At 58.9% G+C, this 25,519-nt stretch overlaps 1 protein-coding gene across 3 annotated transcripts in view; it reads left to right on the top strand.

The window, feature by feature from the left end:
* MYO9B (myosin IXB) overlaps positions 1–24,838 on the top strand; it is an 85,462-nt gene extending 60,624 nt beyond the window's left edge. Inside the window, exons 15-42 of one of the 3 annotated variants that reach the window (XM_040629083.1) lie at positions 952–1,041; positions 2,388–2,501; positions 4,486–4,525; positions 5,633–5,755; positions 6,611–6,691; positions 7,903–8,013; positions 9,334–9,456; positions 10,534–10,683; positions 10,761–10,927; positions 11,614–12,516; positions 13,283–13,355; positions 13,524–13,648; positions 15,233–15,366; positions 15,595–15,785; positions 17,036–17,134; positions 17,243–17,416; positions 17,516–17,557; positions 17,743–17,854; positions 18,694–18,767; positions 19,250–19,442; positions 19,548–19,676; positions 19,964–20,069; positions 20,351–20,482; positions 21,406–21,529; positions 21,950–21,997; positions 22,346–22,488; positions 23,147–23,274; positions 23,395–24,838. In XM_040629083.1, coding sequence (XP_040485017.1) covers positions 952–1,041; positions 2,388–2,501; positions 4,486–4,525; positions 5,633–5,755; positions 6,611–6,691; positions 7,903–8,013; positions 9,334–9,456; positions 10,534–10,683; positions 10,761–10,927; positions 11,614–12,516; positions 13,283–13,355; positions 13,524–13,648; positions 15,233–15,366; positions 15,595–15,785; positions 17,036–17,134; positions 17,243–17,416; positions 17,516–17,557; positions 17,743–17,854; positions 18,694–18,767; positions 19,250–19,442; positions 19,548–19,676; positions 19,964–20,069; positions 20,351–20,482; positions 21,406–21,529; positions 21,950–21,997; positions 22,346–22,488; positions 23,147–23,274; positions 23,395–23,810 — 4,345 coding nt within the window. In that variant the 3' untranslated portion in view covers positions 23,811–24,838. The remainder of the gene's footprint in view (positions 1–951; positions 1,042–2,387; positions 2,502–4,485; positions 4,526–5,632; positions 5,756–6,610; positions 6,692–7,902; positions 8,014–9,333; positions 9,457–10,533; positions 10,684–10,760; positions 10,928–11,613; positions 12,517–13,282; positions 13,356–13,523; positions 13,649–15,232; positions 15,367–15,594; positions 15,786–17,035; positions 17,135–17,242; positions 17,417–17,515; positions 17,558–17,742; positions 17,855–18,693; positions 18,768–19,249; positions 19,443–19,547; positions 19,677–19,963; positions 20,070–20,350; positions 20,483–21,405; positions 21,530–21,949; positions 21,998–22,345; positions 22,489–23,146; positions 23,275–23,394) is intronic. The other 2 variants (XM_040629085.1, XM_040629084.1) reach the window with 2 other exon arrangements.
* The last annotated feature ends 681 nt before the right edge of the window (positions 24,839–25,519 follow it).

Raw genomic sequence — 25,519 nt, 5'->3', positions numbered from 1 at the left:
ATGCAGCATCTGCTTTAGGGAGATGTTGGACGGCTCACTTTACAAAGGATTCTTTTCATGACCCGTTGTGGCCGTTGGCGGGTGGGGCCAGGAAGCCGCTGACTGGTTGCATCGAGCAGCAGGCTTGATTTAAGAGCACTTCCTCCCTTAGCGTGGCCAGGGTGGCCCAAACACAGATAGGCTGAGTTCCTTCATTTGCTCTCAGAACACAGTATGCCTCGTTGCACACAAGATGATGAGGGTATTTTGTGGCCACCTAGCAATGACCAAGGGCCTTCCACATACCCCAGTTTGCACTGAGTAAAATAGTGAGAAGCGTATGCTCCCAGGAAGGTGGGGTAAAAAAAGGCCACGCTGGACGGACCTCCACGGCAATGACAAAGCCAGAGGAGGGACCCTTCTGATATCCTGAGAGAGCTAAGTAGGCTGTACTGAAGAGGGACCAGCTGAGCCAGGCAAGGCAGGCAGGGCATGCTAAGCAGTCGGGGAGGCACCTGCAAAGGCCCTGTGGCAGCCAAGTTCCCAGCTTTCTTCTCAATACTCCAGATTCCCAAAGAGCAAGTTACTCGATATTTAAACTTGAAAAGATCATTTTATTTTTGAGCCCTTCATTGTAAAAACTTCCTCAAGAGTCATAAACATGTATGTATGGAGGTAGAGTTAGCACCTAGGTAAGTGACTATAAGTGATTTGTCTGAAAGCACCGTGTATCGTTTTCCTGCTTTTAAAAGGTGCATTTTTAAATCTGCTTTTTCACCCAAAAGGGAGCAAGAGGAAGAGAATGCATCTCTTTATTTGCTTGTGTGTTCCTCCCCCACCCCTCCCCCAAAGACTGAATGTGGCCCCGGACCCACATTCGCTAAAGTGATACCAGACTCCCCAGGGCCTGGCCCCGAGGCCGCGGGTCGCACTCCAGGAGCACGTTTGGTTTATACAGATTCTCCCTTTCAGCTGCTCAATGCTAGATTTCTCATTTGACGGCTCTGAGGAGTTCGATATTAACGCTTTTGAGGACATCATTGCTTTCTATGAAAGCAAGAAGTAAGTAGAAGCAAGGGCCTTCGAACCCAAGACCAGGGAGGCACAGGAGGAGCCGCCGTCCCCAGGCGCTCAGCGTGGCGTCCGGGGCCAGGAGTGGGAGTCAGCAGTCCGGGGGACACCGGGCCTGCTGGGGACGCGCTAGCCAGATTTGGCGGGGTCAGGGGGCATGGGCCGAAGCCGTGGGCCTTGTCTGGAGCCCTGGCCGCCGCGCTGACCGCTCAGGGTGTGGAGGTGAAATGTGACCCCTCTGTTGTCTTTGCTTTGTGCCTCCCTGGAGGGCGAGGGAGCAGAGGTAAGTGCGGCTGTCCAGGCCCTTGGGCATGGTGCATGGAACACGACGAAGGGCTGCCGATCGGGGTCTTTCCAGGCCAACTGCCCAGAGCTTAAACATGTACTTGAAATAACTGGAATGAGGGGTTTTGAAAAGAAACAAATCAGAACCTCCCGACTCACCCTGCAGTCACTGCTGCCTCGTTTCCAGAAGTTCCATAAGGACGTTTGTCGTCTAGACATCCTTTATGAATAGTCACTTCCAGAGCATCTGATTTTCATCTCATCCATTCTTGTTCTCACACATTGGTGCCAAAGTTTGGGCCTAGGACGTATCCTCAGCCCTGAACCCACAGTGATCGAACAAAAGGAAGTCAAGGAGATTGAATTCTTTGGGGCAAAGCTCTCCTTCAACTAGGGTTTCCCACCCTTGGTGCTGGGCTGGGTCCCTCTCTGTGGTGGGACCGTCCCTGTCCCTGTAGGGGTGGGTTGAGCATCATCCTGGCCTCAGCCCACCAGATGCCAGCAGTACCCCCACCCAATCATGACAACCACAAATGTCTCCAGACATCGGCTGGAGGGTAACATTGCCCCTGGTGGAGGGCCACAGTGTGAATTCCCATCCATTCCTCCTGAGGCCTTTCTTGGAGCCGACAAGGAGATCGACATATGGCCCCAGAATCAACCAGAAAAACTGATGAGCTATGTCCCACAGGCACCCTCTGGTCTCTTTTCAGTAGCCCTCGATGCTTATTGCAGATTCCAGAAGGCCGTTCTAGATGAGGCCTTTTTCAGTGATCTGAGAAGCCCTGTTGCAAAACCCATTCTGCCTGAAGCAGGCCCAGCCCTCCCAGAGCAGGGGGGAGCCTCCGTGGGGTGGCCAGCCACTCTTGGCTGCACCCCCTTCTCGGTGCAGGCAGGGGAGAGCCAGTGGCGTGCAGACTCCCCCGCTGCATGTTTCGGCTCCAGTGGCCTGGGGATGGCCCCGACCGTGCTGGGGACCCCAAGGTGGTGGGCCTGCTGCTCTAACTCGGTCTTCTCCCTGTCACTGCACCCCCACCCCACCCTACCCTCAGCGATTTGCATGACCAAATCATCAAGACCATCAAAGGATTGCCCTGGCAGGGTGAGGACCCCCGTAGGCTTCTCCAGTCCCTCAGTCGGCTCCAGAAATCCCGCACCTTCATCCTGTGAGTCCCCCCAAGGCTGTGGCGCCTCCCCGCCCGCCCCCCACCCCTGCAGCAAGTGCAACGACCGCCTCCCCCCGCTCCCAGGACCCCAGCCTGCGGGCTTCCTGTCGTGCTGAATTGGCCGCTGCAAACGTGCTGTCTTGTGGTTCCATTCTTACGCCAGCCTCTGCTAAATGGCCCTCGTAACACTCCTGCCCCAGTGTCTTCCCCATGGCCCAAATCCCTGCCAGCTCCCCAGTGCCCGGCATAGCTTCGCAGGAACGCTCCTCCCACAGAGCATCTCTTTTTCTGCCCTCAGACGTGCAGAGCAAGGCTTGCTGCCCCCACCCCTTGCCACTGTGAGCTTAGGAAGGAGCTTTCGGAAGGAGGGCGTCTGATGTCACACACATCCACGGCCCTGCTTTGTGTGGACGGCGAATGTGGTAGGGAGGGCCCAGAAACCACACACACCAGCTTTGGACCTGGTCTCTCTCTCGCCCACTCGCCACGTGGCCCGAGTGCTCTGAGCTCTTGGCCTCTGTCTGCAAAGCAAGGGTGACGACTTGCGGAGCACCAGGTGGGCAGCAGCCTCGGCCAGTGGGGCGCCCGGAGCCACTCAGGGCTTGTGCCCACAAGAGAACCGGTTCTCAAATTCGTTTTTTTTTTTTTTTAAGATTTTATTCATTTATTCGACAGAGATAGAGACAGCCAGAGAGAGAGGAAACATAAGCAGGGGGAGTGGGAGAGGAAGAAGCAGGCTCATAGCAGAGGAGCCCGATGTGGGGCTCGATCCCGTAACGCCGGGATCACGCCCTGAGCCGAAGGCAGACGCTTAACCGCTGTGCCACCCAGGCGCCCCTCAAATTCGTTTTTATTATGCTTATTCTACCTCATGTGGGTTAAGATAGAATGTGACAACATAGGACCTCACAACCAAGCGTCTTGCTCATTTGTGGGGCACCATCTCCTCAGCTGGTTGGGTTTTTATTTCAGATTTTATTTATTTGTTTAAGAGAAGACACGAGAGGGGTAGAGGGAGAGAATCCAAGCAGACTCCCCGCTGAGTACGGAGCCCGACATGGAGTTTTGATCTCACAACCCATGAGATCACAACCTGAGCCGAAACCAAGGGTTGGTCGCTTCACCAACTGGGCCACCCAGGCGCCCCTCCTCAGCTGGTTTTAAAAATGAGCCAAGCTGCAAGTTGTGTGGGTTTGGGTTTTTTTTTTAAGATTTTATTTATTTATTTGACAGAGAGCACAAGCAGGGGGAGCGGCAGAGGGAGAGGGAGAAGCAGACCTCCCGCTGAGCAGGGAGCCTGATGCAGGACTCATCCCAGGACCCTGGGATCATGACCTGAGCCCAAGGCAGACGCTTAACCAACTGAGCCACCCAGGCGTCCCCAAGCTGCAAGCTTAAAAAAATGTTGTTTGTCTGCAAGATTCCATGAAGTGTCTGAGAATAAGAGCCGTAACCCCCGCCCGTGCCCAAAAGATCGGCTTTTGTCTTTTCCATTGCACCAGCATGATTCTAAAGTGTACTCCTACCCAAGCCCCATTTCAGTTTTTTCCGGGCAGATCCCCCCACAGCCTGCCAGGGGGTCCTGCAGGGGCTCTGTGGGCCTACTTGGCATTTCCCAACGTGTAGAGAATAGAGCCAGGACACCTGGTAGGCGCCAGAACAGTGGTGGGTCCCTCCGAGCTCCACAAGGGGCAGTCAACTGTCATTTTCTGAGACCTGTCAGCTCCCCCGTGGCTGACCTCTCACAGACGCACGTTCTGCCCCGCCGGGGACCAGCAGCCCTGAGCCAGATGCTCCTGCGTGCATGGGCTGGGCCCGCCAGGGCCTCGGAGAGGCGGCGCGGCGGCCTCGTTGCACTTGTGCGCCCTGACTCTGCTTTCTCTGCTCTCGCTCCGTCTAACCCGCGAGGCACGGCTTGCTGAACTAACCCGGATCCAGACACCGTGTTCCTTCTGTTCACAAAAAATTTTTAATATTTTGACAGGAAAAGTAAAGGTATCAAACAAAAGCAGCTCATTCCAAAGGTAAACATTCGCGACACCGCCCAAGGCCACCTTGCTTTTGCCCGTCTTGAGAGCACCTTACTCAGCTTGCTTTCTGGAAGATAGGGGGCCAGGGGAGGGGGGCGAGGCACTTTTCACATCTCCATCTTTTTAGTTCCTTCCTCTTCCCGCCATCACCGCCCGCTCCCCTCCAAAAATAATTTCTCCAATCGAAGTGATTTGGAGCGGTTTTGGGGTTTCCCGGAAGCAGGGCGTGTGCTGGGGATATTTGCACAAGCATGTTGACAGGAGCTCCCAGGAGGAACCTGAGAAGAGGTGGGGAAACAGGCTGGGGCAGGGGGAGGACTGAGCAAGGAGGCAGGCTCGGCCTGATCCCACGGGAGCCGAGGAGTGTGAACAGCACCAAAGAGCTTTTCCCGCCCAAAGGCAATGGGACCCTCCTGTCCTGACTTTGGGGGTCTTTAGCTACCAGCTATCTCCGGAGGGCAGCACGGGATGCAGCACCTCCCAGGCGTTTCTGGGAGAGGAGGCCCTTCAGCCAGGGAAGTCCCACCAGGAAGGGGGGCAACCATGTGTGGCCAGTAGCCTGGACCCCAGCAGCTGGCCTCGGGTGAAGTGCACCCAGCCTCGGTCTAGTCTCCACGTACAATGTGCAGACAGATTGTGAGATGTGCAAAAGGGAGAAAAACCTAGCAGTCTGGCCAACAGATGGGACAGTGCTAGTTTCTCTTGTGAGCTGATACTAAGGGTTGGCACACATGGGGGAACCCGCCAGAGAAGCTCCTGCAAAAGTGCCAGGGACTTGGCACCCCTGGAGGGGTCACGTCCAGGAGGAAGGTGACACTCTGGAGCTCTTGGCTTCTGGCCATCCGGGCTGCAAAAGGGGCCGTAATCAGTCCTCCCGGAGCTGGGGCCATGTGTGAGGCGCAGCGCAGGCCCAGCCCCAGGGCTGCCCCTGCCTCCTGCCAAACCCACCAACCCCTGCCCTCCAGCAGCACTGTCCTGAGACTGATCCTAAGAGCTGCTGCCCCTGGGAGCATAGTCCTGGCTCCAGGGCATCTATGATGCCTCCCGGTGCCCATTGGGGCCCCCCAGGAGGGCAGGCCAGACCCCATGTGTCTGTCCTAGAACCTGCTGGACTCCAAGTCCCTGAAACTCATCATCAGCATGACTCTTCACGATCGCACCACCAAGTCCCTGCTGCACCTACACAAGAAGAAGAAGCCGCCTAGCATCAGCGCCCAGTTCCAGGTAGGCAGCCCAGAGAGGCCGGGGGTGGCGCCGAGCTCTGCCTGCTGCTCTCGCGCCTTGGCCACAACAAACCCGACAAATGGTTATTCTAGGGCTTCCTGCCCTCGGCGTTGTTTGATATTTGGGGCTGGATCATTCTCCACGGTGGGGGCCATCCTGTGCATTATGGGACACACGGTAGCATCCTCTGGTTGTGACAACCAAAAATGTCTCCAGACGTTGCCACATGCTCTGGGGGGGGTGGGGCAGAATCACCCCCGTTGTGAACCACTGAGTTAAAATAGCAGGTGAGCCCATTAAGGCGACCACTGAACTGTGTTGTTAGATCATGTTTCCCTTTTTTCCCTGGCTGCCAGGAAGCTCAGAGGCACTTTTTTTTAAGAGGGGCCCAAAGGCTGCTGCTGATCCTTACTTACCATTCATTACCTTTTTTGTCCCTTTCCTCTTTCCTCAGTCTGAGTCTTTTGTGCCCACCTTGGCATGTTTTGTAATACCCTCACCTGGGAGCTCCTGCAAATCCTTTTTGTAAACAGCAGACCAAAACCAAAACCTGTGCTTCTTTCTGAGGCTGACCAGCATTTTAAATCCCCAGAAGGAGTTTATCTGGTCCCACCCACCCCCAACATTCCCACTGAGACAAAAAGCTGGGAGACCCTAGGAAGATGACAGCTGTCAGTGCTGGGGACCCCACAGCTCTTTTTAGGGCTCCCAGAGGTAGTGCAGCCTCCAGTCAGAACACCCAGCTACAGCCTCCCATGTTCTGCATCAGTGATGTCAGCGAGTGACCTGGGTCCCCTCCCACTGAGCAGCTTGCCTCTGGGGGTCTCAGCTTAAGATTTCTCCCTCTTTCCCCAGACGTCCCTTAACAAGCTCCTGGAGGCACTGGGGAAGGCGGAGCCTTTCTTTATCCGCTGCATCCGTTCCAATGCCGAGAAGGTGAGTAGCTCCCATGTCTTCCGGGAGGTGAAGGCCAAAGTCTGGCAGCTCAGCAGGGGGTGCTCCTGTGTTGCTGTGGCCTCTTGGAGGGCCAGGAAAAGTCTCAAGGAACCAAGTGTTCACACAGTTTCCAGGAACCATAAATGGCCAGCCTGAGGTGGAGGGGGTCCGGCAGGAAGCAGTGAGGGCAGCCAGGTGCCAACCAACAGCAGGGACCTCATCTGAAACGTGGAGGAGCCCTAGGAGGGACAGCTCAAGCACGCTGTTCGGTACATCCCCAAGTCGGCCAGCATAGAAAATGTGCCAGAAGGGAGGGTCATGCAGCAGAAGCATAGAGCCTGCTGTTCATTTGATCTGAAAGTTTCTAGAAAGACTCACGGAGCTCCAGTGGTGGCTCAGCCCTCGCTGCCAGGTTTCCTTTGCCCCGTGGGTCCACTGGCCATTTTGCCCCCTTGAGGACTTTGCTGGGGGCTATTCAGGATCTGAGCCTACCCCCTTTGCCTCTACTCTTCCCATTTCCCTGGCTTTCCCCTGCTCCTGGGATGCTCTGTCAACATCCAGAGCCCAGCTTCTCCCTACCAGGTTCTGCGGTTTCTGTTGTCCTGGGCAAAAATCCTCCTCTGGGCCTTCACCCGGCCATTCCCTGCCCATTTCTTCCTCAGGACTCAGCAGGGTCCCCTCACCTGTTAGACCCTTTCCAGGGGGCCCTGGCAGTGTCTGCCCTATTCACATACGCGCCCAGCTCCCACCTCCAGACCTTACTTCCTCTGGGCCGAATCCCTAGTATGTACCCCAGGGCCTGGCGCAGAGTATGAGCTCAGCACCAGGTGTTGATCGGAGGCCTTAAGAACTCTTTGCAGCACATCGTCTTAACTTAACCAGTAAGAAGGCACGTGTCTCCCAGACACCAGGGAATAGAGCAGATCAGATGCCAGATTTTCCAGGAGAGGTGAATCCCTTAAGCACCACTGCCGAGCAGCCCCACCTCTTTATTCCAAAAAGAAGGTCTGGAGCGAGGAAAGATGGGTCCTCCGGGTGGCCATGGCTGCCATGCTGGGACTGTCCCGACCCGCCGGAGCCCGCCTTTGCTCCCCGACCGTGCTCTTGTCTGGAATCCTGCAGGACCTTGCCCCACAGCTCCCCTTCCCCGGCCGCGGACGCTTCGTGGTCCAGCAGCGGGCCGTGTCCTGACCGCCCCTACCCCGTTTCAGAAAGAGCTGTGTTTCGACGACGAGCTGGTGCTGCAGCAGCTGCGCTACACGGGCATGCTGGAGACGGTGCGGATCCGGAGGTCAGGCTACAGCGCCAAGTACACGTTCCAGGTAGGTGGACCCCGCGTGGCTGTCGTGACGCGGCAGGGGGCCGGCCACCTCCCTCTCTAGAGAGTGCTGCTCTGGAACATGAATCCAGGGGGTCACCTCACACCAGGGTTTCTCCACCCCAGCACTGTTGGCATTTATACCAGATTATTCTCTGTCGTTGAGGGGGTGGGGGGCAGCAAGTGTCCTCAGAAGAGGTGGCTGGGCCCAGGCCAAGCCCGGAAGGATACAGAGGTGTCGAGCCATGCTGGGAAGAGGGTGTTCCACAAGCAGATCCCTGCACAGCTCTGCCCTCTGTTGACCATCTTCAGTGACACATGTTTTTATACCCATCTCTTCTATTCCTCCAACCAGCAGCAAGTGGTCCTGGTTCCTGTTTTGCCAGGGAGGTGGTAACTTCAGAGATGGCTCCCTGGGGTTTTTAGAAACACAAAGGATCATTAGTGATCTCAAATTAGTGAAGCCCAAACTGCTAGAGCAGTTTCTCGACCGCAGCACCATTGACCCTGGGGGCTGCCTGGTCATTCTTTCGGTGGGGGCCGCCTTATACATTATGGGACATTGAGCGGTATCCCTGGGCTCCACCCACTCGATGCTGGCAGCACCCAGCCTTCCCAAGTTGGGAGAACCCTGGGTGTCTCCAGACATCGCCACACATCCCCGTTGGGAAGCCGGCCTGGGCTGAGAACCCCTGGCTCCTGCCCTGAGCTGGCATCCCCGGTGTGAGCACTGGAGTCAGCACTGGGCCTAAAGCTAGAGGTGGTGGCACCTGGTTCCCAATCCAGCTGTACCCATATGGCCTTGGGGACATGGCTGCATCATGGCACACCTCCCTTTTTCTCATCCCCAGAATGGAAATACCATCTCTGACCCTGTAGATATAGGAAAAGCAAAATCACAGAAATGGGAGGAAATGCCGGTGTATTTTACTAATGCTTAGTTCTTAAAAATTTGAGATTTATTTACAATAAAAATTTACTGTTCTTGTAAAAGCTGTGTCTCTCCAGCTGTGATTCAGCTCTCGACTTAGCCATGGACCGTGAGCCCCCCAAAGGCAGCCCAGTTTCCTGACCACCCCCAACAGTGCCAGCACTGGCAGGCCCTTAAGAGCCACTCACCAAGGAACTGAAAGACGCAGTGGTGTGGGGAGGGCGGGTCTTTCTGAAGCTTTAGGCTGTTTCAGAGAGCCTGAGATTCTCGCTTTGTCAGTACCGTTCCGGCTTTGGAAACTTGGCTTGGCCAGGGAGTCCCTGGAGTGTCACATCCTTGCCGGTGCTGGAAAACCTCCACAGAGACTCTCTTCTCTTGGCCCAAATCCTGCAGGATTTCACAGAGCAGTTCCAGGTGCTGCTGCCCAAGAACGCCCAGCCCTGCAGGGAGGTTATCTCTGCCCTGCTGGAAAAGATGGACGTGGACAAGAGGAACTACCAGATCGGGAAGACCAAGGTCAGGGCTACCGCCTATCAGGGTGGGGGGACCACAAACCGACACCCCACCTCCCACTACACGCAGGGTCCTCCCATGGCCTCAGGTCCCAGGCCACACGCTGAGAGACAAGGGGCTCTGCCGAGGAAGTGTCTTTCTTGGGGCCCAGCACATTCTTTCTTCCCAGAAGGCACAGGGGTGCATCTCAGGGGCGGGGCTCGGGCATCACTCCCGTTTCCCACTCCCTCACACGGCCCAGGGTTCCTGCGGGGTGTTCAGAGGCCACTTGCTAGCTTTTAGTGTCTGACAGAAGGCTTCCTTCTCTGGTGTTCCTTTCAGACACCGTCTACCAGTTCTAGGTACGTGCTGGTTGTTTCTTACTGTTGGGGTGCCAGCCGTTGTCCTTGTCCAACAACGGCTAAGGTTAGCTCCCGTTAGGGCCTCATCTGATGTGAAAAGTCCCTTCCTGTTCTCCAGCAAGCTAAAACTCGAGTTACCACGTGACCCAGCAATTCCGTTCCTGGGTATGGACCCCAAAGAACTGAAAACGAAGTGGTTAAACAGATCCTTACATGCGCATGTCCGTAGGGGCACTAGTCACAATAGCCAGGTAGAAACAGCCCGTGTGGTCCATCAGCTGATGAACGGATTCCAAAACTGTGGGCCATTCATATGAGGAAATATTGTGTGGCCCTGCTACACACTATGTCACGGATGAGCCTTGAAAACACGCTGAGTGAGAGAAGACGGACATGAAAGCCTACCTTGCGTGTGATCCCGTGTATATGAAACGTCCAGGAACAGGCAAATCCATAGAAGGCGGATCAGGGGTTACCAGGGGCTGGGGCAGAGAGGGAAGGGGGAGTGACTGCTCACGGGGATGGGGGTGGAAATGTTCTGGAGCTCGATGGCGGTGATGTTTGCACAATGTTGTGAACGTACCAAATGCCCCTGATCTAAATTCATGTTACAAGAATTCTCTCGACATATTAAAACCCGTTGGTCAGGTCAGTCGGCACACCAGCTTGGTCTCACGCATTTCTGGGGCACAGGGATTCTGGGGGCTGCGCTGACCCCTCCTGTGCCCACGCCCACCAGGTTTTCCTGAAGGAGACAGAGCGCCAAGCCCTGCAGGAGACGCTGCACCGGGAGGTCGTGCGGAAGATCTTGCTCCTTCAGAGCTGGTTCCGGATGGTGCTGGAACGCCGGCACTTCCTGCAGATGAGGCAGGCAGCCATCACCATCCAGGTACCGCAGGGGCCCTGCAATGGTTCTGGGTCCTGCCTGGGTCCTGCGCAGTCCCTGAACGCTCGCTCCACCCGCAGGCCTGCTGGCGGTCCTACCGCGTCCGACGGGCACTGGAGAGGACACAGGCCGCCGTGTACCTCCAGGCTGCGTGGAGGGGCTATCGGCAACGGGTGGCCTACCGGCGTCGTAGACAGAGCATTATCCGCCTGCAGAGCCTCTGCCGGGGTCACCTTCAGCGCAAGAGGTGAGCAGAGCAAGGCCACCCCTCCCATCCCGCCCCCAGCCCCCACCCTGGCCCTGAACATCACCCAAACGCTGCCTGAGACGCCACCTGGCCAGTGGAGCCACCAGGACTTCATTTTAGGTGAGGGAATCTGGGAGGGCCTGTCAGGAGTCTGGCCACCTGGACACACACGGCCCCAGAGAGATGTTCCAGGGCTGGTGGGCAGCACCTGTAGACGAAGACCGAGGTCACTGTTGGCGGGACTTGGTCCCTGCCAGGGACCTCCCTCACTGTCTCCACCCACCCTGGGCCCGCTGATGAAACAGCTGGCTTCAGGGGTGGAGGGTTCAGGCTGCTAAGACCAGCCCGTGGCGGGTGCCCCTCACCCCATGCTTATATATGAAGCTCAGGCATCCACCCGGCCAGGGACCCCAAAGGAATTTAGGGGTTTCTTAACAGATCCCCCCCACAACAGGAAGACCCAGGGCAGAGGTGGCCGTGACAATAAGGGGCCACCTCCTCTAGCTCCCTTTCCTAGCTGAGGCATTTCCACCTTTCCCAGAAGCCTTTCTGAGGGCCAGGGTTACCCCACTTGGCAGGGGCAGAGCCTGGCCACCAGCCCGGGGGTCCCTGACACCCCGGGTGGATTCTGGAAACGACGTGCACGTTTGTCCCTGAACCCGCCCCCTTTACTCTTCTCACACCAGCTTCAGCCAGATGGTCGCAGAGAAGCAGAAGGCTGCAGAGGAGAGGGAAGCCCAGCAAGCCGTGAGGGAAGAAACGGCAGAGGGCAGCCCGGGCCAGGCAGCCAAGCAGCAGCAGGTGCCCAGGCAGGACCCAGAACCATCGGAGGACAGGGAGCATTCCCTGGAACCCGAGGTGTGGCCAAGCGAGGAGCCCCTGGCAGAGCGCTCCCAACCAGAAAAGGAGGTCCCCAGCCCGGAAAAAGCTCTCCCACCCCAGAAAACTGCAGCTGAAAGTCATGAGAAAGTGCCCAGCAGCCGGGAGAAGCGCGAGTCACGGCGGCAGAGGGGGCTGGAGCACGTGAAGCTCCAAAACAAACACATACAGTCCTGCAAGGAAGAGAGCGCTCTCAGAGAACCTTCTGGAAGGACTGTGCTAGAGCAAGAGGAGAGCCTCCCAGAAGACAGAAAGGAGAACAGAGAAGACAAAAGCCCTTCAGACTTGGGGACAGAGACAGAGAATGCTTCTCAGAAGGAGCCTGAGGAGCCACTGCAGGCCATGCTGGCCAGCCAGCTCTCTGGAGAAACCCTGAAGGTGCCACAGGGTGGGGACCTAACGCCTGGCCACGTGGAACGGCCAACCAGCCTACCCTTGGACAGTAGGGTCAGTGTGCCGGCCCCCAGCACCACCCCTGAGACCCCCAAGGACAAGGGCAAGCTGGGGGGCGAACTGAGGGCACAAGACAGGCCTGAGAGCCCTGGAGGCTCCACCCAGATCCAGCGGTACCGGGACCCAGACTCTGAGCGGCTGGCCAGCGCCGTGGAGCTGTGGCGGGGCAAGAAGCTGATTATTCCTGGTTCGAGCACCATGCTGAGCCAGTCCCTGGACCTCAGCGAGCGGCACCGAGCCACTCTCACACCCACAGAGTAAGCCCCGGGCCCTCCTTTGTCTGAACACCATGGGTGCCAGGCTGAGTTGGGTGGGCAGCGTGGAGGCATGCACAGAGGCCTAGCAGTAGGACCCAGGCAGTGCCACATGTCCCCAAAACGTGAGCTCTGTGCCTGCCCGAGAGCCAACACCGGCTGTGTAGGAGTCCCGAGGAAGGAGGAAGGAAGGAGGGACAGGGGAACGTGAAGATTTGGCATCTGCCAGGAGCCACGGAGCCTGGGGCCAGCTGGGACCCTGAGTCCTCTCCCCGACCCCCACCCCATAATGAGCTGTGTTCACACAGAAATCCCCTGGCTTTGTGGGAGGCAGCCTGTCAGGACAACATCCCACTCCCCGGTCTGCCTGGGTTTCCGTGTCCTTATCAGAGAAAAGGGGTGATTACCTTCACCCAGGAATTGAAGAAGGGGTTCAGCTCTTGACCCACTCTGCCTGACCCTTAGTTGGCTACATACCGGTGACCCCGAGTTCCCCAGCCCCTCCTCCCAGAGGCCTGCTTAGCCAGAGGGAAGAAGAGATGGAAGAAGATGCAGGCCTTCTGCCAGGCTGGGCTTTCTCGGCCTCTCACGACATCTGTGGCCGGCTAGTTCTCTGGGGTGGGCTGTCCCCATGCACCATGGAGGGTGGAGCAGTAACCCTGCTCTCCACCCACAAGATGCCCAAGCCCCTCCCACCCGAGTCAGGACAACCAAAAACATCTCCTAACTTGCTCTTGTAAATAAAAGCCACGTTTCTGTGATCTCGCAGGGAGCGACGCATTTCCTTATCCACGAGTGATGTCTCCAAGCTCCTCCCGTCCCCATCCCAGACCAAGATGCAGGTAAAGCTTCAGGCTGCAGCTCCCACCCTGGCTGCCCCGGCTCTGCCCAAAGCGCAGCTTAAAAGAGAAGGGAAGTTGGTGGATGGACGGCATGGTGAGCAGAGCGCCCTTGCTTTCCCTCCAGCGAGTCCTGCCTGCCTTTGCTTACCCAGCCCTGTTCCCTTGCAGCCTTCTCTAGAAACCGTGGACGGGGAGCCCAGCACCAAGAAGCTGGCCGTCCAGAAGAAGAAATCAGGCGACACATCTGTCGGCACAGACTCCGGGCTGTCCCCAGGCCCCCAGGCCGACTCTAAGTAAGTGTGAGCTTTGGAGGGGGCTCCGGTCACCAGAGGATGCCCAGGGTCCCTGCCAGGACCCGCACATCTCAGGGCTGTCTCATTTCCTAAACTGATGGCGTTTATGAAGCACAGTTGGGCAGGTGTTCCCAGTCTAGGATAAGTGGCCCCTCACAGAGCCCCGGTCGTCACCTCCTCGTGCTACTGTGGCCTCGTGCCAGCGTCATGATTCCCACTGCAGCCTAGAGCCAATCTGGGTCACCTCCTCTGGGTCCACAGATAGTCTCCGTTTGGCTTTTTATCCATCAGAACTAGCTCCCGGCTCCCCCTACCTCCGGGGCCCCTCCTGGGTCCCTGGAGAGAAGAAATTGGGCCAAGGCTCTGGCCCCAGAAAGCCCCTGCAGAAGTGCTCTAGATGGTTCCATCACAGGAGCAGAGAGGATGAGCCATGGGACAGGGGAGCTTTAATCTGAATGCAGGGACAGGAGGCTGAGGAAGGTCTAGAACGGGCTCACAGAGTGCCCACCACTGCGGGGACACCCCACCACCAAAACGAAGCACCTCAAACCAGGGGGCTTCCAACAGCTGGAATTCCCTGCTCACAGTCCTGGCGGACAGGAGTCCAAAATGAGGGTGTTGGCAGGGCCGCCCCGCCGGAAGCTCTAGGGAAGGGCGCTCCTCGCTGCTTCCGCTTCTGGGGGGCTCCAGGCATCCTCGGCTTGTGGCTGCACCACCCTCGATCTCCACCTGCGTCTTCACAGGACCTTCCTCTCTCCTCTGTGTTTTCTCTTTCTGTCTCATAAGGGTGCTGGTCCCTGGACGTAAGGCCCCTCTGGGTCATCCAAGATGACCTCATCTTGAGGCCTTAGTCCATTTGGGCTACTGGCACAAAACCACCACAGACGAAGTGGCTTAAACTCTAGACATATCTTCTGGGGGCAAGTTCAAGGTCAAGGCACCAGTATGTGCTGGGGGCCACTTCCTGGTTCATGGATGGCACCTTCTCACTGGGGCACCACGTGGCAGGAAGGGCCAGGGGGCTCCCCGGGGCCCCTTTGGTAAGGGTACCCATCCCATTATGGGGGCTCCACCCTCGTGACCTAATCACCTCCCAATACCATCACACTGAGGGTACAACTTCAGCGTATAAATTTGGGGGGAGACAGACATTCGGAGCGTGAGACGTAGTACTTAGTCCCATCTGCAAAGACCCTTTTCCCAAGTACGATCACACTCACAGGTCCTGACATGAGCACACCGACACATCTTCCATGGGGCACACCACTCGGCGCATACTTTTTCATTCTTTCTGATTTTCTTTCCTAAAACTCAGGCCCATAAACACACATAAGGGGGCAGAGGGTAGTTTCATTTTTTTTTTAATATGAAAATGGGCTCACGCTGTAATGTCTGCACTGTGTCTGCTTTTTCACCTGACTCCCCTGTCAGTTCACGCAAATCAGTCTCAATTTTAGTAGCACCTTCCGTGGATAACCAAGCAAAGGGTGATTTTTCTCTTTATAGTAAGATGACCTTTCCTTCAGCCTTGCTTCTGTTGGTGCTTCTCGAGACTTAAACGAAACTCCTTACTTTCTCCTACAGATCCACTTTTAAAAGACTTTTCTTGCATAAGAATAAGGATAAAAAGTCCAGCCTGGAGGGGGTGGAGGAAACCGAGAACACAGTGCCCGGGCACACTGTGGTAGAAGCCACCACCACAAAAAAGAATCTAGAAGGTTGGTCGCTGGCGGCCTCAGGGATGGAGGGCAGAGCCACCAGGGTCCCTAGGGACATGTACTGGGCACAGAGCTTCGGGGCTGGTCCTGGATCGCCCCCCCCCACCAACCCCAGGGTGCTTTCTGACTGCAGACCCCAGCTTGCAACAGGGCAGGGTCCTGCTTGTCTGCGTGTGGGACCCTGCTTCTCCCGGAACCCAGCTCACCAGCTGCTCCTTCTCCCTCCAGCCTCCTCCAGCCACCAGCACCGCCACCCAGCAGGCGAGAAGCACGCCAAGGAGCCAGGAGGCAAAGGGAAGAAGAACCGAAACCTCAAGATCGGCAAAATCACAGTGTCAGAGAAGTGGCGAGAATCAGTGTTCCGCAAGATCACGAACGCCAACGAGCTCAAGTATCTGGATGAGTTCCTGCTCAACAAGGTGGGTCGTCCTGGGGCAACTATGGGGTTGGGGGCACACGCGGGGTCAGACCTAGGCCTCCCCAGGAGAGTTGTCACCACCCGGTACTCTCGGAGCCGCCACACCAAGGCCTTTAATGTGCCAGGAACAGAAGATCCAGCGGCACCATTCCAACACAGAAAGTTCCAGAAAGCAGTTGACCTTGGCTCTTTTACTGCAAACTTCCACCTGGACTCACGAGAGAATGTTTATACGCTACCTTCATGTTGCTCACCGTGGATATTTACATTTCATGTGAAAAGGCAGTGGTGTCTTGGGGCGCCTGGCTGGCTCAGTCGGTAGAGCATGTGACTCTTGATCTCAGGGTCGTGAGTTCAAGCCCCTTGTTGGGTGTACAGCTTACTTTGGAAAAAAAAAAAAAAGTCAGCGCGTCTGATTACAGGGGCTGCGCAGAACTTGTGGAACAGTGTTACATCCGGGGTACCTGATTCTGGGACACGCCTGTCCCAGGGGCCTCAGGCAAGGGGTTGTGGCCTGGGCCGGCATCATCCGCCGCACCTGTGCGTGCAGGTTGGGCACGAGGCAGATGCACTCGATCCGGCAGTACCTGCCCGGGAAGTTCAGCATCTGCTGTTTGAAGACACTCTGTGTGTCGTCTCCCAGCGCCCTTGGGAGCCTGTTTTCTCTCACACGGACGGAAATGGAAGTACCTGGAACTAGGAGGGCACCGGCCACAGCTGAGTCCCACTGGGTGACTCCGCGGTCCTGCAGCCTCGCTGTGGCTCAGCCCTGGCCGTGAACTCATTTTGTTTAGAATACACTTTTACAAAACGCATAGGCTGTCAGGGCAGATGCTGACTGAGCACTTAGTGTATACAGCGGAGGCGAATCGGTCACCACGCACGCATTTGGGGCATGGCTGTGTGTGGTGGCAGGAGGGGCCTCAGGGACGGTTGTGTCCCAGGGGGCCGATGGCTACATCTGCAGATGTTTTTGGTTATCATGACTGGGGAGTGCTGCTGGCATCGGGTGGGTGGGGGCCAGGAGTGCTGTTCCACACCCCCAGTGTAATCCAGCCCCAAATGTTTGGGTGTTTAGTTTAAACCTGGACTGAAGGGATTGGAAAGACCAGGATTAGCCAGAGGGCCTGGAATTTTTTCCTGGGATCCCAGAGGAGCCAGGGAAGGACTTGGGACAGAGCAGAGCAGCCGGCAATCAGATGCCAAGCCTGAGGTAACTCCGGGTCAGGGCATGTCTCTCTCCTTCTCCAGATAAACGACCTGCGTTCTCAGAAGACTCCCATCGAGAGCTTGTTCATAGAAGCCACCGAGAAGTTCAGGAGCAACCTCAAAACCATGTACTCCGTCCCCGTACGTGCAGCCCCCAGCCCTGGGGAGGACCCCTGTGGGGACCCCCATGCCCTTGCCAGGGCACCCCCATCTGTCTGTCCCATGGGGGTCACACCTGCATCCCCGCAGAACGGGAAGATCCACGTCGGCTACAAGGACCTGATGGAGAACTACCAGATTGTCGTGAACAACCTGGCGGCCGAGCGCGGGGAAAAGGACACCAACCTGGTCCTCAACCTCTTCCAGTCGCTGCTCGACGAGTTCACCCGCGGGCACACCAAGAATGACTTCGAGCCGCCCAAGGTTGGTGGTGCCACTTCGGGGACAGTGGGGGCGGCGGGCAGCGGGAGGTGGAGGTGTTCCCGGGGCCCTCACTGGCTCCGCCTGTGTGCTCCCTCACAGCAGAGCAAAGCGCAGAAGAAGAAGCGGAAGCAGGATCGCGCCGTGAGTATTTGGGCGCGTGCGAGCGTGTATGAGCGTGTTTTCCCGCCCCGCCCTAGGGGACCCTGGTCGTGAACATGAACCTCGGCCCTGAGGTGCCACACGCCGCGTTCAGGCTGGGCAGCCTCACGGTGAGAGTGTGGAGGGTTTCCCCTCGCCGCTGAGCGCCCTCCCCCGTGGCCCCCCAGGTCCAGCAGCACAACGGGCACGTGTTCGTCAGCTACCAGGTGAGCATCCCGCAGTCGTGCGAGCAGTGCCTCTCCTACATCTGGCTCATGGACAAGGCCCTGCTCTGCAGCGGTGAGTGCTCCTTACCCCCCCAACCCTCCACCAAACCTCCTGACCCTCCCACCATGCCCCCTGATGCTCCACGACACCCCCTCAGCCCCCACCACATCCCCAACCCCTGAGTGTGCACCAGGGCCTTCACTCAAGCCATGGGGTGAAACTTTCTGGAACACTGCCCTGGCCACGCCTCACCCACTCAGTCCTCCCAGTCACCCTGAGGCCCCCACCCACCTCTGCACCCTGCCCTCCACACACCCACCTCAGCAGATTACCCCATGTCCTACCTCCCAGCTTACGTGCACGCTGCTCCTGCTACCTGAACAGCCAGCACCTCCCTAGACCCCCGCAGTCCCTCCCCCATGTGGCAGGCAAGGCCAGTCAGCCCCAGGGGACCCCTGAGACACAGACGCAGCCCCAGCTGACCCAGCTGCCAGGAGGGTCTGGCCCTGGGTGCAGTCAGTCGGGTCTCTGGCGGTTATGGGCTCCTGCCGTGATCAGCCGGGCCTCTCTTCCGCCCAGGGCCTCCTGTCTCCTCAGTCCCTGTGTATCCCCCTATGTCTGTCACCAGTACTCAGACAGTTGTCACCGTCCTGAGACAGGGACGGTGCCCCCTCATTTTTGGTCTCAGATGGCTTTCTCTCTCAAGGATGGCCCCCCCCAATCCCTGCTCCTGTCCCATTGGCCAGGCTGTCTGTCACCACTAACTGTCACCAGCTGTGAGCATCTGCCCACATGGCTTCCTTGCCTGGGAATTGGGGCAGAAATTCGTATGTCTCAAGTTCAGAAGCCTGTCCATGGGAACCTGGGGCCCTCGATGCACCATCTGTGACCTCCCCCCCATGACCTTCTAGTGTGCAAGATGACCTGCCACAAGAAGTGTGTACACAAGATTCAGACCTACTGCTCCTACACATGCGGGAGCAAGGTGAGCAGCCCCCAGGGCCAGGAACTTTCCAGAACACCTGGGAAGGCCATCCCAAGGGATGGGGAGGAGAAGGTGTGCTTGGTGCCAGGCCAAGGCTGGGTGTCAGGTAGGAGCAGGGAGCCGACAGGAGGGCTGGTCCAGAGCAGAGCACGCCCCGGTTCTGTCAGAGCCCCTTGAGGTCCCCGAGGCAGGGCTGGGCTTAGGTGTGCATCTCCAACCCCCAGGCCTGCTCCTCCCTCCTCCAGGTGGAGGGAAGCCTCCAGCTCTGTGCACAAGGGAGGCCGGGTCCCAAACCCTGGGGCTGCAGCAGGAGCAGGACCGACTGCCCTGAGGGAGCTGTGGCTGCTCCACAGGGGGAGCCCCTGCCTAGCGGCCAGGGAGCTCACCTCCCCAGCTGGGCACCCCCAGCAGCCTGTAGGGCGGGTGAGGGGCAGGGAGGGAGGGAGCCCACACAGACCTAACCCCCACCTCTGGTGTTACAGAGCGAGCCAGGTGCCGAGCCAGGCCACTTTGGTGTGTGCGTGGACAGCCTGACCAATGACAAGGTCTCCGTGCCCATTGTGCTGGAGAAGCTTCTGGAACATGTGGAGATGCACGGCCTGTACACCGAAGGCCTCTACCGCAAGTCAGGCGCTGCCAACCGCACACGGGAGCTACGACAGGCACTGCAGACAGGTGGGTGTCGGGGGCAGGTGGACACCGGGGACGGGGCGGGGGGCTCAGGCACTGCCCTCCTGCCTGCATTCACCTGCCCCCCCCCACCGCCCGGCCTCCCCGCAGACCCCGCAGCCGTCAAGCTGGAGAATTTCCCCATCCATGCCATCACCGGTGTGCTCAAGCAGTGGCTCCGAGAGCTGCCGGAGCCGCTCATGACTTTCGCCCAGTACGGCGACTTCCTCCGAGCCGTAGGTGAGTCCCACAGCAGCAGCAGGGAGGGCAGGCGGATGGCCACGGTGGGGGTCGGAGCCACGAGCGCTCACTGTGGCCAGTCGGGAAGGCAGAGCTGAGAAACCAAGGCTCGGAGCAGCTGGCCTGGCGCAGGTGCCTAGCTGAGGGCTGGGCCGGGACCTCCCCCCTCCGTGGCCCTGCAGCTTGCCACGCACCCGTCCCAGCCCACACGCAGCGGGAGGCTCCCCTACAGCCCGGGAACGCGTCCGGGCCAGGCCTCAGGGAGCTGACGGCCTGGGCCCTCCTAGAGCTGCCGGAGAAGCAGGAGCAGCTGGCCGCCATCTACGCCGTGCTGGAGCACCTGCCCGAGGCCAACCACAACTCGCTGGAGCGGCTCATCTTCCACCTCGTCAAGCAAGTGCCTGCCGCCTGCTGTCTGCGGGGTGGGGGTCCCCATCCGGAGCCCCGCCGCGGTGTGCCTGGGGCCGGCGTTCTCTGGTGGTTCTGCCCCAAGACCTGGGCCTATGTTCGGGGGTCTGGGAGGCTCTTCTATGGTGATGCCTCTCCACCCCTGCCCACCTCCAGGGTGCGGCGGCCCCGTTCCCGCGGCGGCCCCGTTCCCGCGGCAACCCCAGGGCTCCGGCCTCGGGTCCGGGGGCTTCCCTGGCCACCCCTAACTGCCGCTCACCACGCAGGGTGGCCCTGCTGGAGGACGTGAACCGCATGTCGCCCAGCGCTCTAGCCATCATCTTCGCACCCTGCCTCCTGCGCTGCCCCGACAACTCTGACCCGCTGACCAGCATGAAGGACGTCCTCAAGGTCACCACGTGAGTGCTAGGTGCCGGGCACCACCACCCCCCTCCCCCGCAGTTCCCCCAGCAGCTAGGGCCACCCTGCCAAGTGCTTTTGAGGCTAAAGAACACAGAGGAAAGGAGAAAGTCCTCCTGTCCAGTTGCAGGGTGAGGGGCAGGCGGGGAAGCCCGACGTCCTTGGCCTCCGGTAGCAGCAAGAGCTGTCAGGAAAGAAGCAGCTGTCTGAGGGTCTCTTCTGCCCCCGGCACCATCTTCAAAAGTTTTCAAAGAGTTCTTCCAAAAAACTCGGAAGTCGTCAGATGTCAGTGACTAAGAGGATACTGTTTAGGCTTCAAGTTGTAAAACTAAGAACCTGTCACCCTAAGTTGTTTCTTGTGTGGTCCTGACACTACCCGGGTAGTGAGAGATTTGCTTCCAGCCTCTTCCAGCACCTTCTTTGCTCCCTTTTTTCTTATGCGGCTGTGATGATGGAAAACCCTGAGTTGTGACTGCCTCTCCATCCGGGCTGAGGAGCCTGCCCCCCCACACTTAGCGCTCCCGGCGCACCTCCTGGAGCCCTAGGGGTGGGTGGCCTGCAGCCCCTGCGACAGGTCACGCAGCCTCCCTGTTCTTCATACTTCTGTGTGCCGCGGGGTAATCCCCGCCCTGCAGGGGGCTGTGAGGGACTGGTTCACTTTGATCCGCGGTGCTGCGCGTCCTCCTTCAAACCGGGAGGCTTGTTGAGACCTGGCCTCAGGCTCAGAAAGGTGGAGTGAGCTGCACAAGGTCACCTAGTGCACCGCCACGGGGATGGGAGCCACGGCCCACAGCTGTGTCTGTGACCCTGCCTCGTCCCTGGGTCTCTGTCCCGGGCCCCGGTCTCCAGCCAGTGCCTCCCTAGACGCCAGGCCTTGACGCCGGCCAGCCCACGGACGGTCACTGAGTCCCCTTCCCCGCAGCTGCGTGGAGATGCTCATCAAGGAACAGATGCGGAAGTACAAGGTGAAGATGGAGGAGATCAGCCAGCTGGAAGCCGCGGAGAGCATTGCCTTCCGCAGGCTCTCCCTCCTGCGACAGAACGCTGTGAGCGCGCGGGGCTTGGGTGGCGGGGTGGGGTCTCACTTCTCCACCCCTTGCACACCCTGCATACTCTTGGCCACTAGCCGCCTGGCCAAGGGCCTCATGGGAGCATGGTCGGGGGCCAGTTTCCCCACATCGGCTAAATGACCGCCTTCCTCGCTCAGACTCATGCTGACTGCCCCTCGAAGGGCAGCAGGGGACCTGTCATCCACTCACTGATGGTTCGGGTCATCCTCCAGCCCCTTCCACAGGGAAAAATCCCCACCACTGAAGTGGCCCCGCACTGGGGCTGGGGGACTTACAGGGGCAGGTCCTGGGCTCCCATGGGAGGACCCTGTCCTTGTCCCCGCAGTCCGATGTGGCTCAGTGCCCATGTGGTGGTCGTGGCCCTGTGTGGTCACCCTCTGTTCGTCTCTTCCCCAGCCATGGCCTCTCAAACTGGGGTTTTCGTCTCCCTATGAGGGGGTCCTGGTAGGTACACGTTCCGTGGGCCCGCCCTGCATGTCTCCGGGTGCAGTGCATGCTGGGTTCCCCTCGTGCCCATGGTCTCATAAGATAGACAGCATGTCCTAACCTTCTGGAAGTGCATGCTGGGGGAGGCCTGCTGTCTGCTGACCACCTGCGCGGAGGATGACTAATCAGCCAAGCACCAGCCACTCGGTCCCCACGTGATCCCGGGAGCAGCCTCACTAAGCCCACCCTCCCACATGAGAACTAACCCCCCCCTCCCAAGCTGTTCACACCACCCTCTCCCCTCCCGGGAGCACCAGGCCCACGCACCCAGAAGGGCCAGCCACACCTGCCGCTTCTCTGTCGTAGAACAAGAGCCCCAAGGCCCGGGCGAGCAGTGCTGGTGGCCCGGAGGAGCTGGGGGTGCTGCCGGAAGAGGAAGTGCCCAGCGGCGACGAGGACCGTGAGAAGGAGATCCTCATTGAGCGGATCCAGTCCATCAAGGAGGAGAAGCAAGTGTCTCTGTCCCCTTTCCTCCCTGGGCTATGCCATCCGGCCCCCATCCCCAGGCCCCTCTGCATAGCGGATGTGGCCATTAGGAGGCTGACGGGCTAGGCTCATTCCCATCATCCGGTCCCTGCCTTATGGGGGAGCTGCTGTCCTAAAATGCAGCCTAGGGCTCTCTTTCAACGCCCTGCTTGACCACCGGGGTCAGCAGAGGAGTAGTGCCCAAACTTTGTCTTCTAGTTGGTTTTAGCTAGGGTGACCAATTAATCTGTCACCCAGTCAACATGTGAGTGTGAGTAGGGACGCCATTAACATTATGCCAGGAGGACAGGTGTGACCTGGGCCACTTGGCCACCCTAGTCTTAGGAACAGGGTAGAGCACTCTGGCAGAGGGAACAACGCTTGCAAAGGCCCTGAGGCAGGAGCCTATCACTAGCTCAGTACAGGGCCAGGTGGACGGCTTCCCTCAGCAGCCTGACACAGTCCTCCCCGGAGTTTCTCTGGGCCAGGTGTGATTTGGGGATGGGTGCCAGGGGTGCTGAGGGCAGGGACTCCCATCCAGGACCAGGAAGGCCCGTTCCGCCCCCTGCTGGCCTGGCACTCTTGTTGGGTGGTCTTTCACCCTGGGAACAGCCTTGGACACCATGATCCCCTACCCCCCAGGGAGGACATCACCTACCGGCTGCCGGAACTGGACCCTCGGGGCTCCGATGAGGAAAACCTGGACTCAGAAACGTCGGCCAGCACCGAGAGCCTGTTGGAAGAGCGGGCCGGGCGGGGGGCCTCAGAAGGTCAGTATTAAGGCCGCGTCTGCTTTTCTCCTTCCCATGTCCACCACCGGCAGGCCCGGGGGCAAGGGTCCATCTACTGGCCCCGAAGCTGCAGTAACCCTGCCATCTGTCTCTCAAAAGGGCCCCCCGCGCCTGCTCTCCCCAGCCCCGGCGCGCCCGCCCTGAGCCCCCTCCCCGTGGCAGCCGCCCCTCCACGACGAAGGCCGTCGTCCTTCGTGACGGTCAGAGTGAAGACCCCCCGGCGGACCCCCATCATGCCCACAACCAACATCAAGCTCCCACCCGGCCTGCCCTCCCACCTCCCCAGCCGGGCACCGGGTGCCCAGGAGGCTGCTGCCCCAGTGAGGCGCCGAGAGCCGCCTGCCCGCCGCCCGGACCAGGTACACTCTGTGTATATCACACCCAGCGCTCACCTGCCCGTGCAGGGCACACGGGAGCCCCTGGATGAGGACGACCAGCCTCCTGGGGCCAAGCGGAGGTACTCAGACCCCCCGACCTACTGCCTGCCCCCCACCTCGGGCCAGGCCAACGGCTGAGGGCCCACAGTGCCAGAGTCCCCGCGAGTCTGAGGACCAGCCGGTGCCAGAGCTGGGCACTGAGCTGCAGAGCCAGCGTTTGGCTGAGAAGGATCCCGAATGAAAAGCTCCAAGACAATGTGAGGTGGGCACCAGCCCCAAGTGCAGAGTCCAAGCAGGGAGAGGCCAGCCAATGCCCGGCCGCCCTTGCTGAGCCCCCACGCCACATAGATGCGCCCACCCAGAGCACCAAATCATGGTGGGCAGCCTGGCAACTGGCATCTCCCACTTCCCTCTTTGTTTTATATGGTAACTGTTTCTTTGTGCGTGGTTTACATAACTTTAAACTGTAACAGCCTTAACAAGAGACCAAATTGTTTTTTATACGTGTATGTACAAACTTTTATATTAACGCCCTACATCTCCCTATAACCTGGACTTGAGTCTTCAGAGCAAAGCCTGCATAGCCGCCGCACGTCGGGGGCTCAGACCCGCCCTGAGGACGGCCTAGGGCCCACAGTCTGAGGACTGGGGCCTCGCACAAGAGATTTGGACCGTTGGGGCCCCCGACTGCCCCAGGTGTGTCTCAGACGCATCCCTTGGCCAGCTGGCATGCATCTGAAGGAGCGTTGGAGCCTCTCTGAGGATCAGGCTGGTGGCGGGAGTCAGGACACGAGGGGCTCAGTCGGCAGCCTCCACCTGCAGCCTCCACCACAGACCTCACATCCCAGGGAGACTTGAATGTGGCTATCACTCTTCTGTCCACCGTGCCCCGGACTCGGGAGGCCAGAGGAGGCCACCCTCGGCACACTGCCCACTCTGTGTGGCCAACAGGAGCCACGACTCAGGACCACTCTCAGGCGGGGGGTGGGGCAAGGCCTGGGGTTGGACATTCCTCCTGGTCAACGGTGACAGCCTGGGGATCTCTGGAGTTGGGCTCCCCCTCTCTCAGGCTTGGCTCACTCCCCAGACACATGGCCACAGGTCTGGGACGAGAGGTGCCCCAGGTGCACCACAAGCCGTGCAAAATAAAAAGTGCCTGAAAGGTGTTTGCGTGCAGTTCCTGCTCAGACTGGGTTCAGAGTTCATTGGAGGAGGAGAGGCTGGCAGGTGGGGGTCCACCCAGTGGCATTAGCCAAGAGGGGTGGGGTGGTGCTGTGCCCCTTGTCAGGGAGGACCTGCGTTGATCCTCTAGCAAACGCTGCTGTTGGAATTTCACATGAACTCCTCACACTAGGGTGGTGTTCTTGCTGGAGGTGCTTATTCATTGATCTAGAGATGGCGGGGGGGGGGGGGGGGATTTTGGCAAAGAGGCTGTTGTCCTGGGAGCTGCCTCCTGTTGCCCTGTTTTAGCACCCAGCCTCTCCCCAGCTAGGGCTTAAATGTCAGCTACAAGGGCCATCTCCCTATGAAGGGATCAGCTCCTGGTGGGCCCAACAGAGCCAGAATCCACACACCCCCACCATCCCCTCTCAGACCAGCTCCCAGGCTGCAATCAGATGGGCAGTTGTGGGAACCTGCTGGCAGGTGGGGCCCGTGGGGCTGGGGTGCAGGGACAGCGAAGAACCCTAGTCCAGAGGGCACATGAGGGAGAGCTGGGAGGCTTGTTGGAGGCCACGCATTTGGGATGGGGTAGGGCTGGGATTCAGAGCCTGCCGCCATCTGCCTCTACTGCCCCCTTCATCCACGTAGTATTTTGCAAGGCACCAGGCCCACTTGTGTGGCCAGGA

Source organism: Ursus maritimus, unplaced genomic scaffold (assembly GCF_017311325.1).
Source record: "Ursus maritimus isolate PB19 unplaced genomic scaffold, ASM1731132v1 scaffold_14, whole genome shotgun sequence".
In the NCBI taxonomy this organism is placed as follows: domain Eukaryota; kingdom Metazoa; phylum Chordata; class Mammalia; order Carnivora; family Ursidae; genus Ursus; species Ursus maritimus.
Note: the sequence above shows the minus strand (reverse complement) of the source record. Positions and strands in the feature narration are given on the sequence as shown.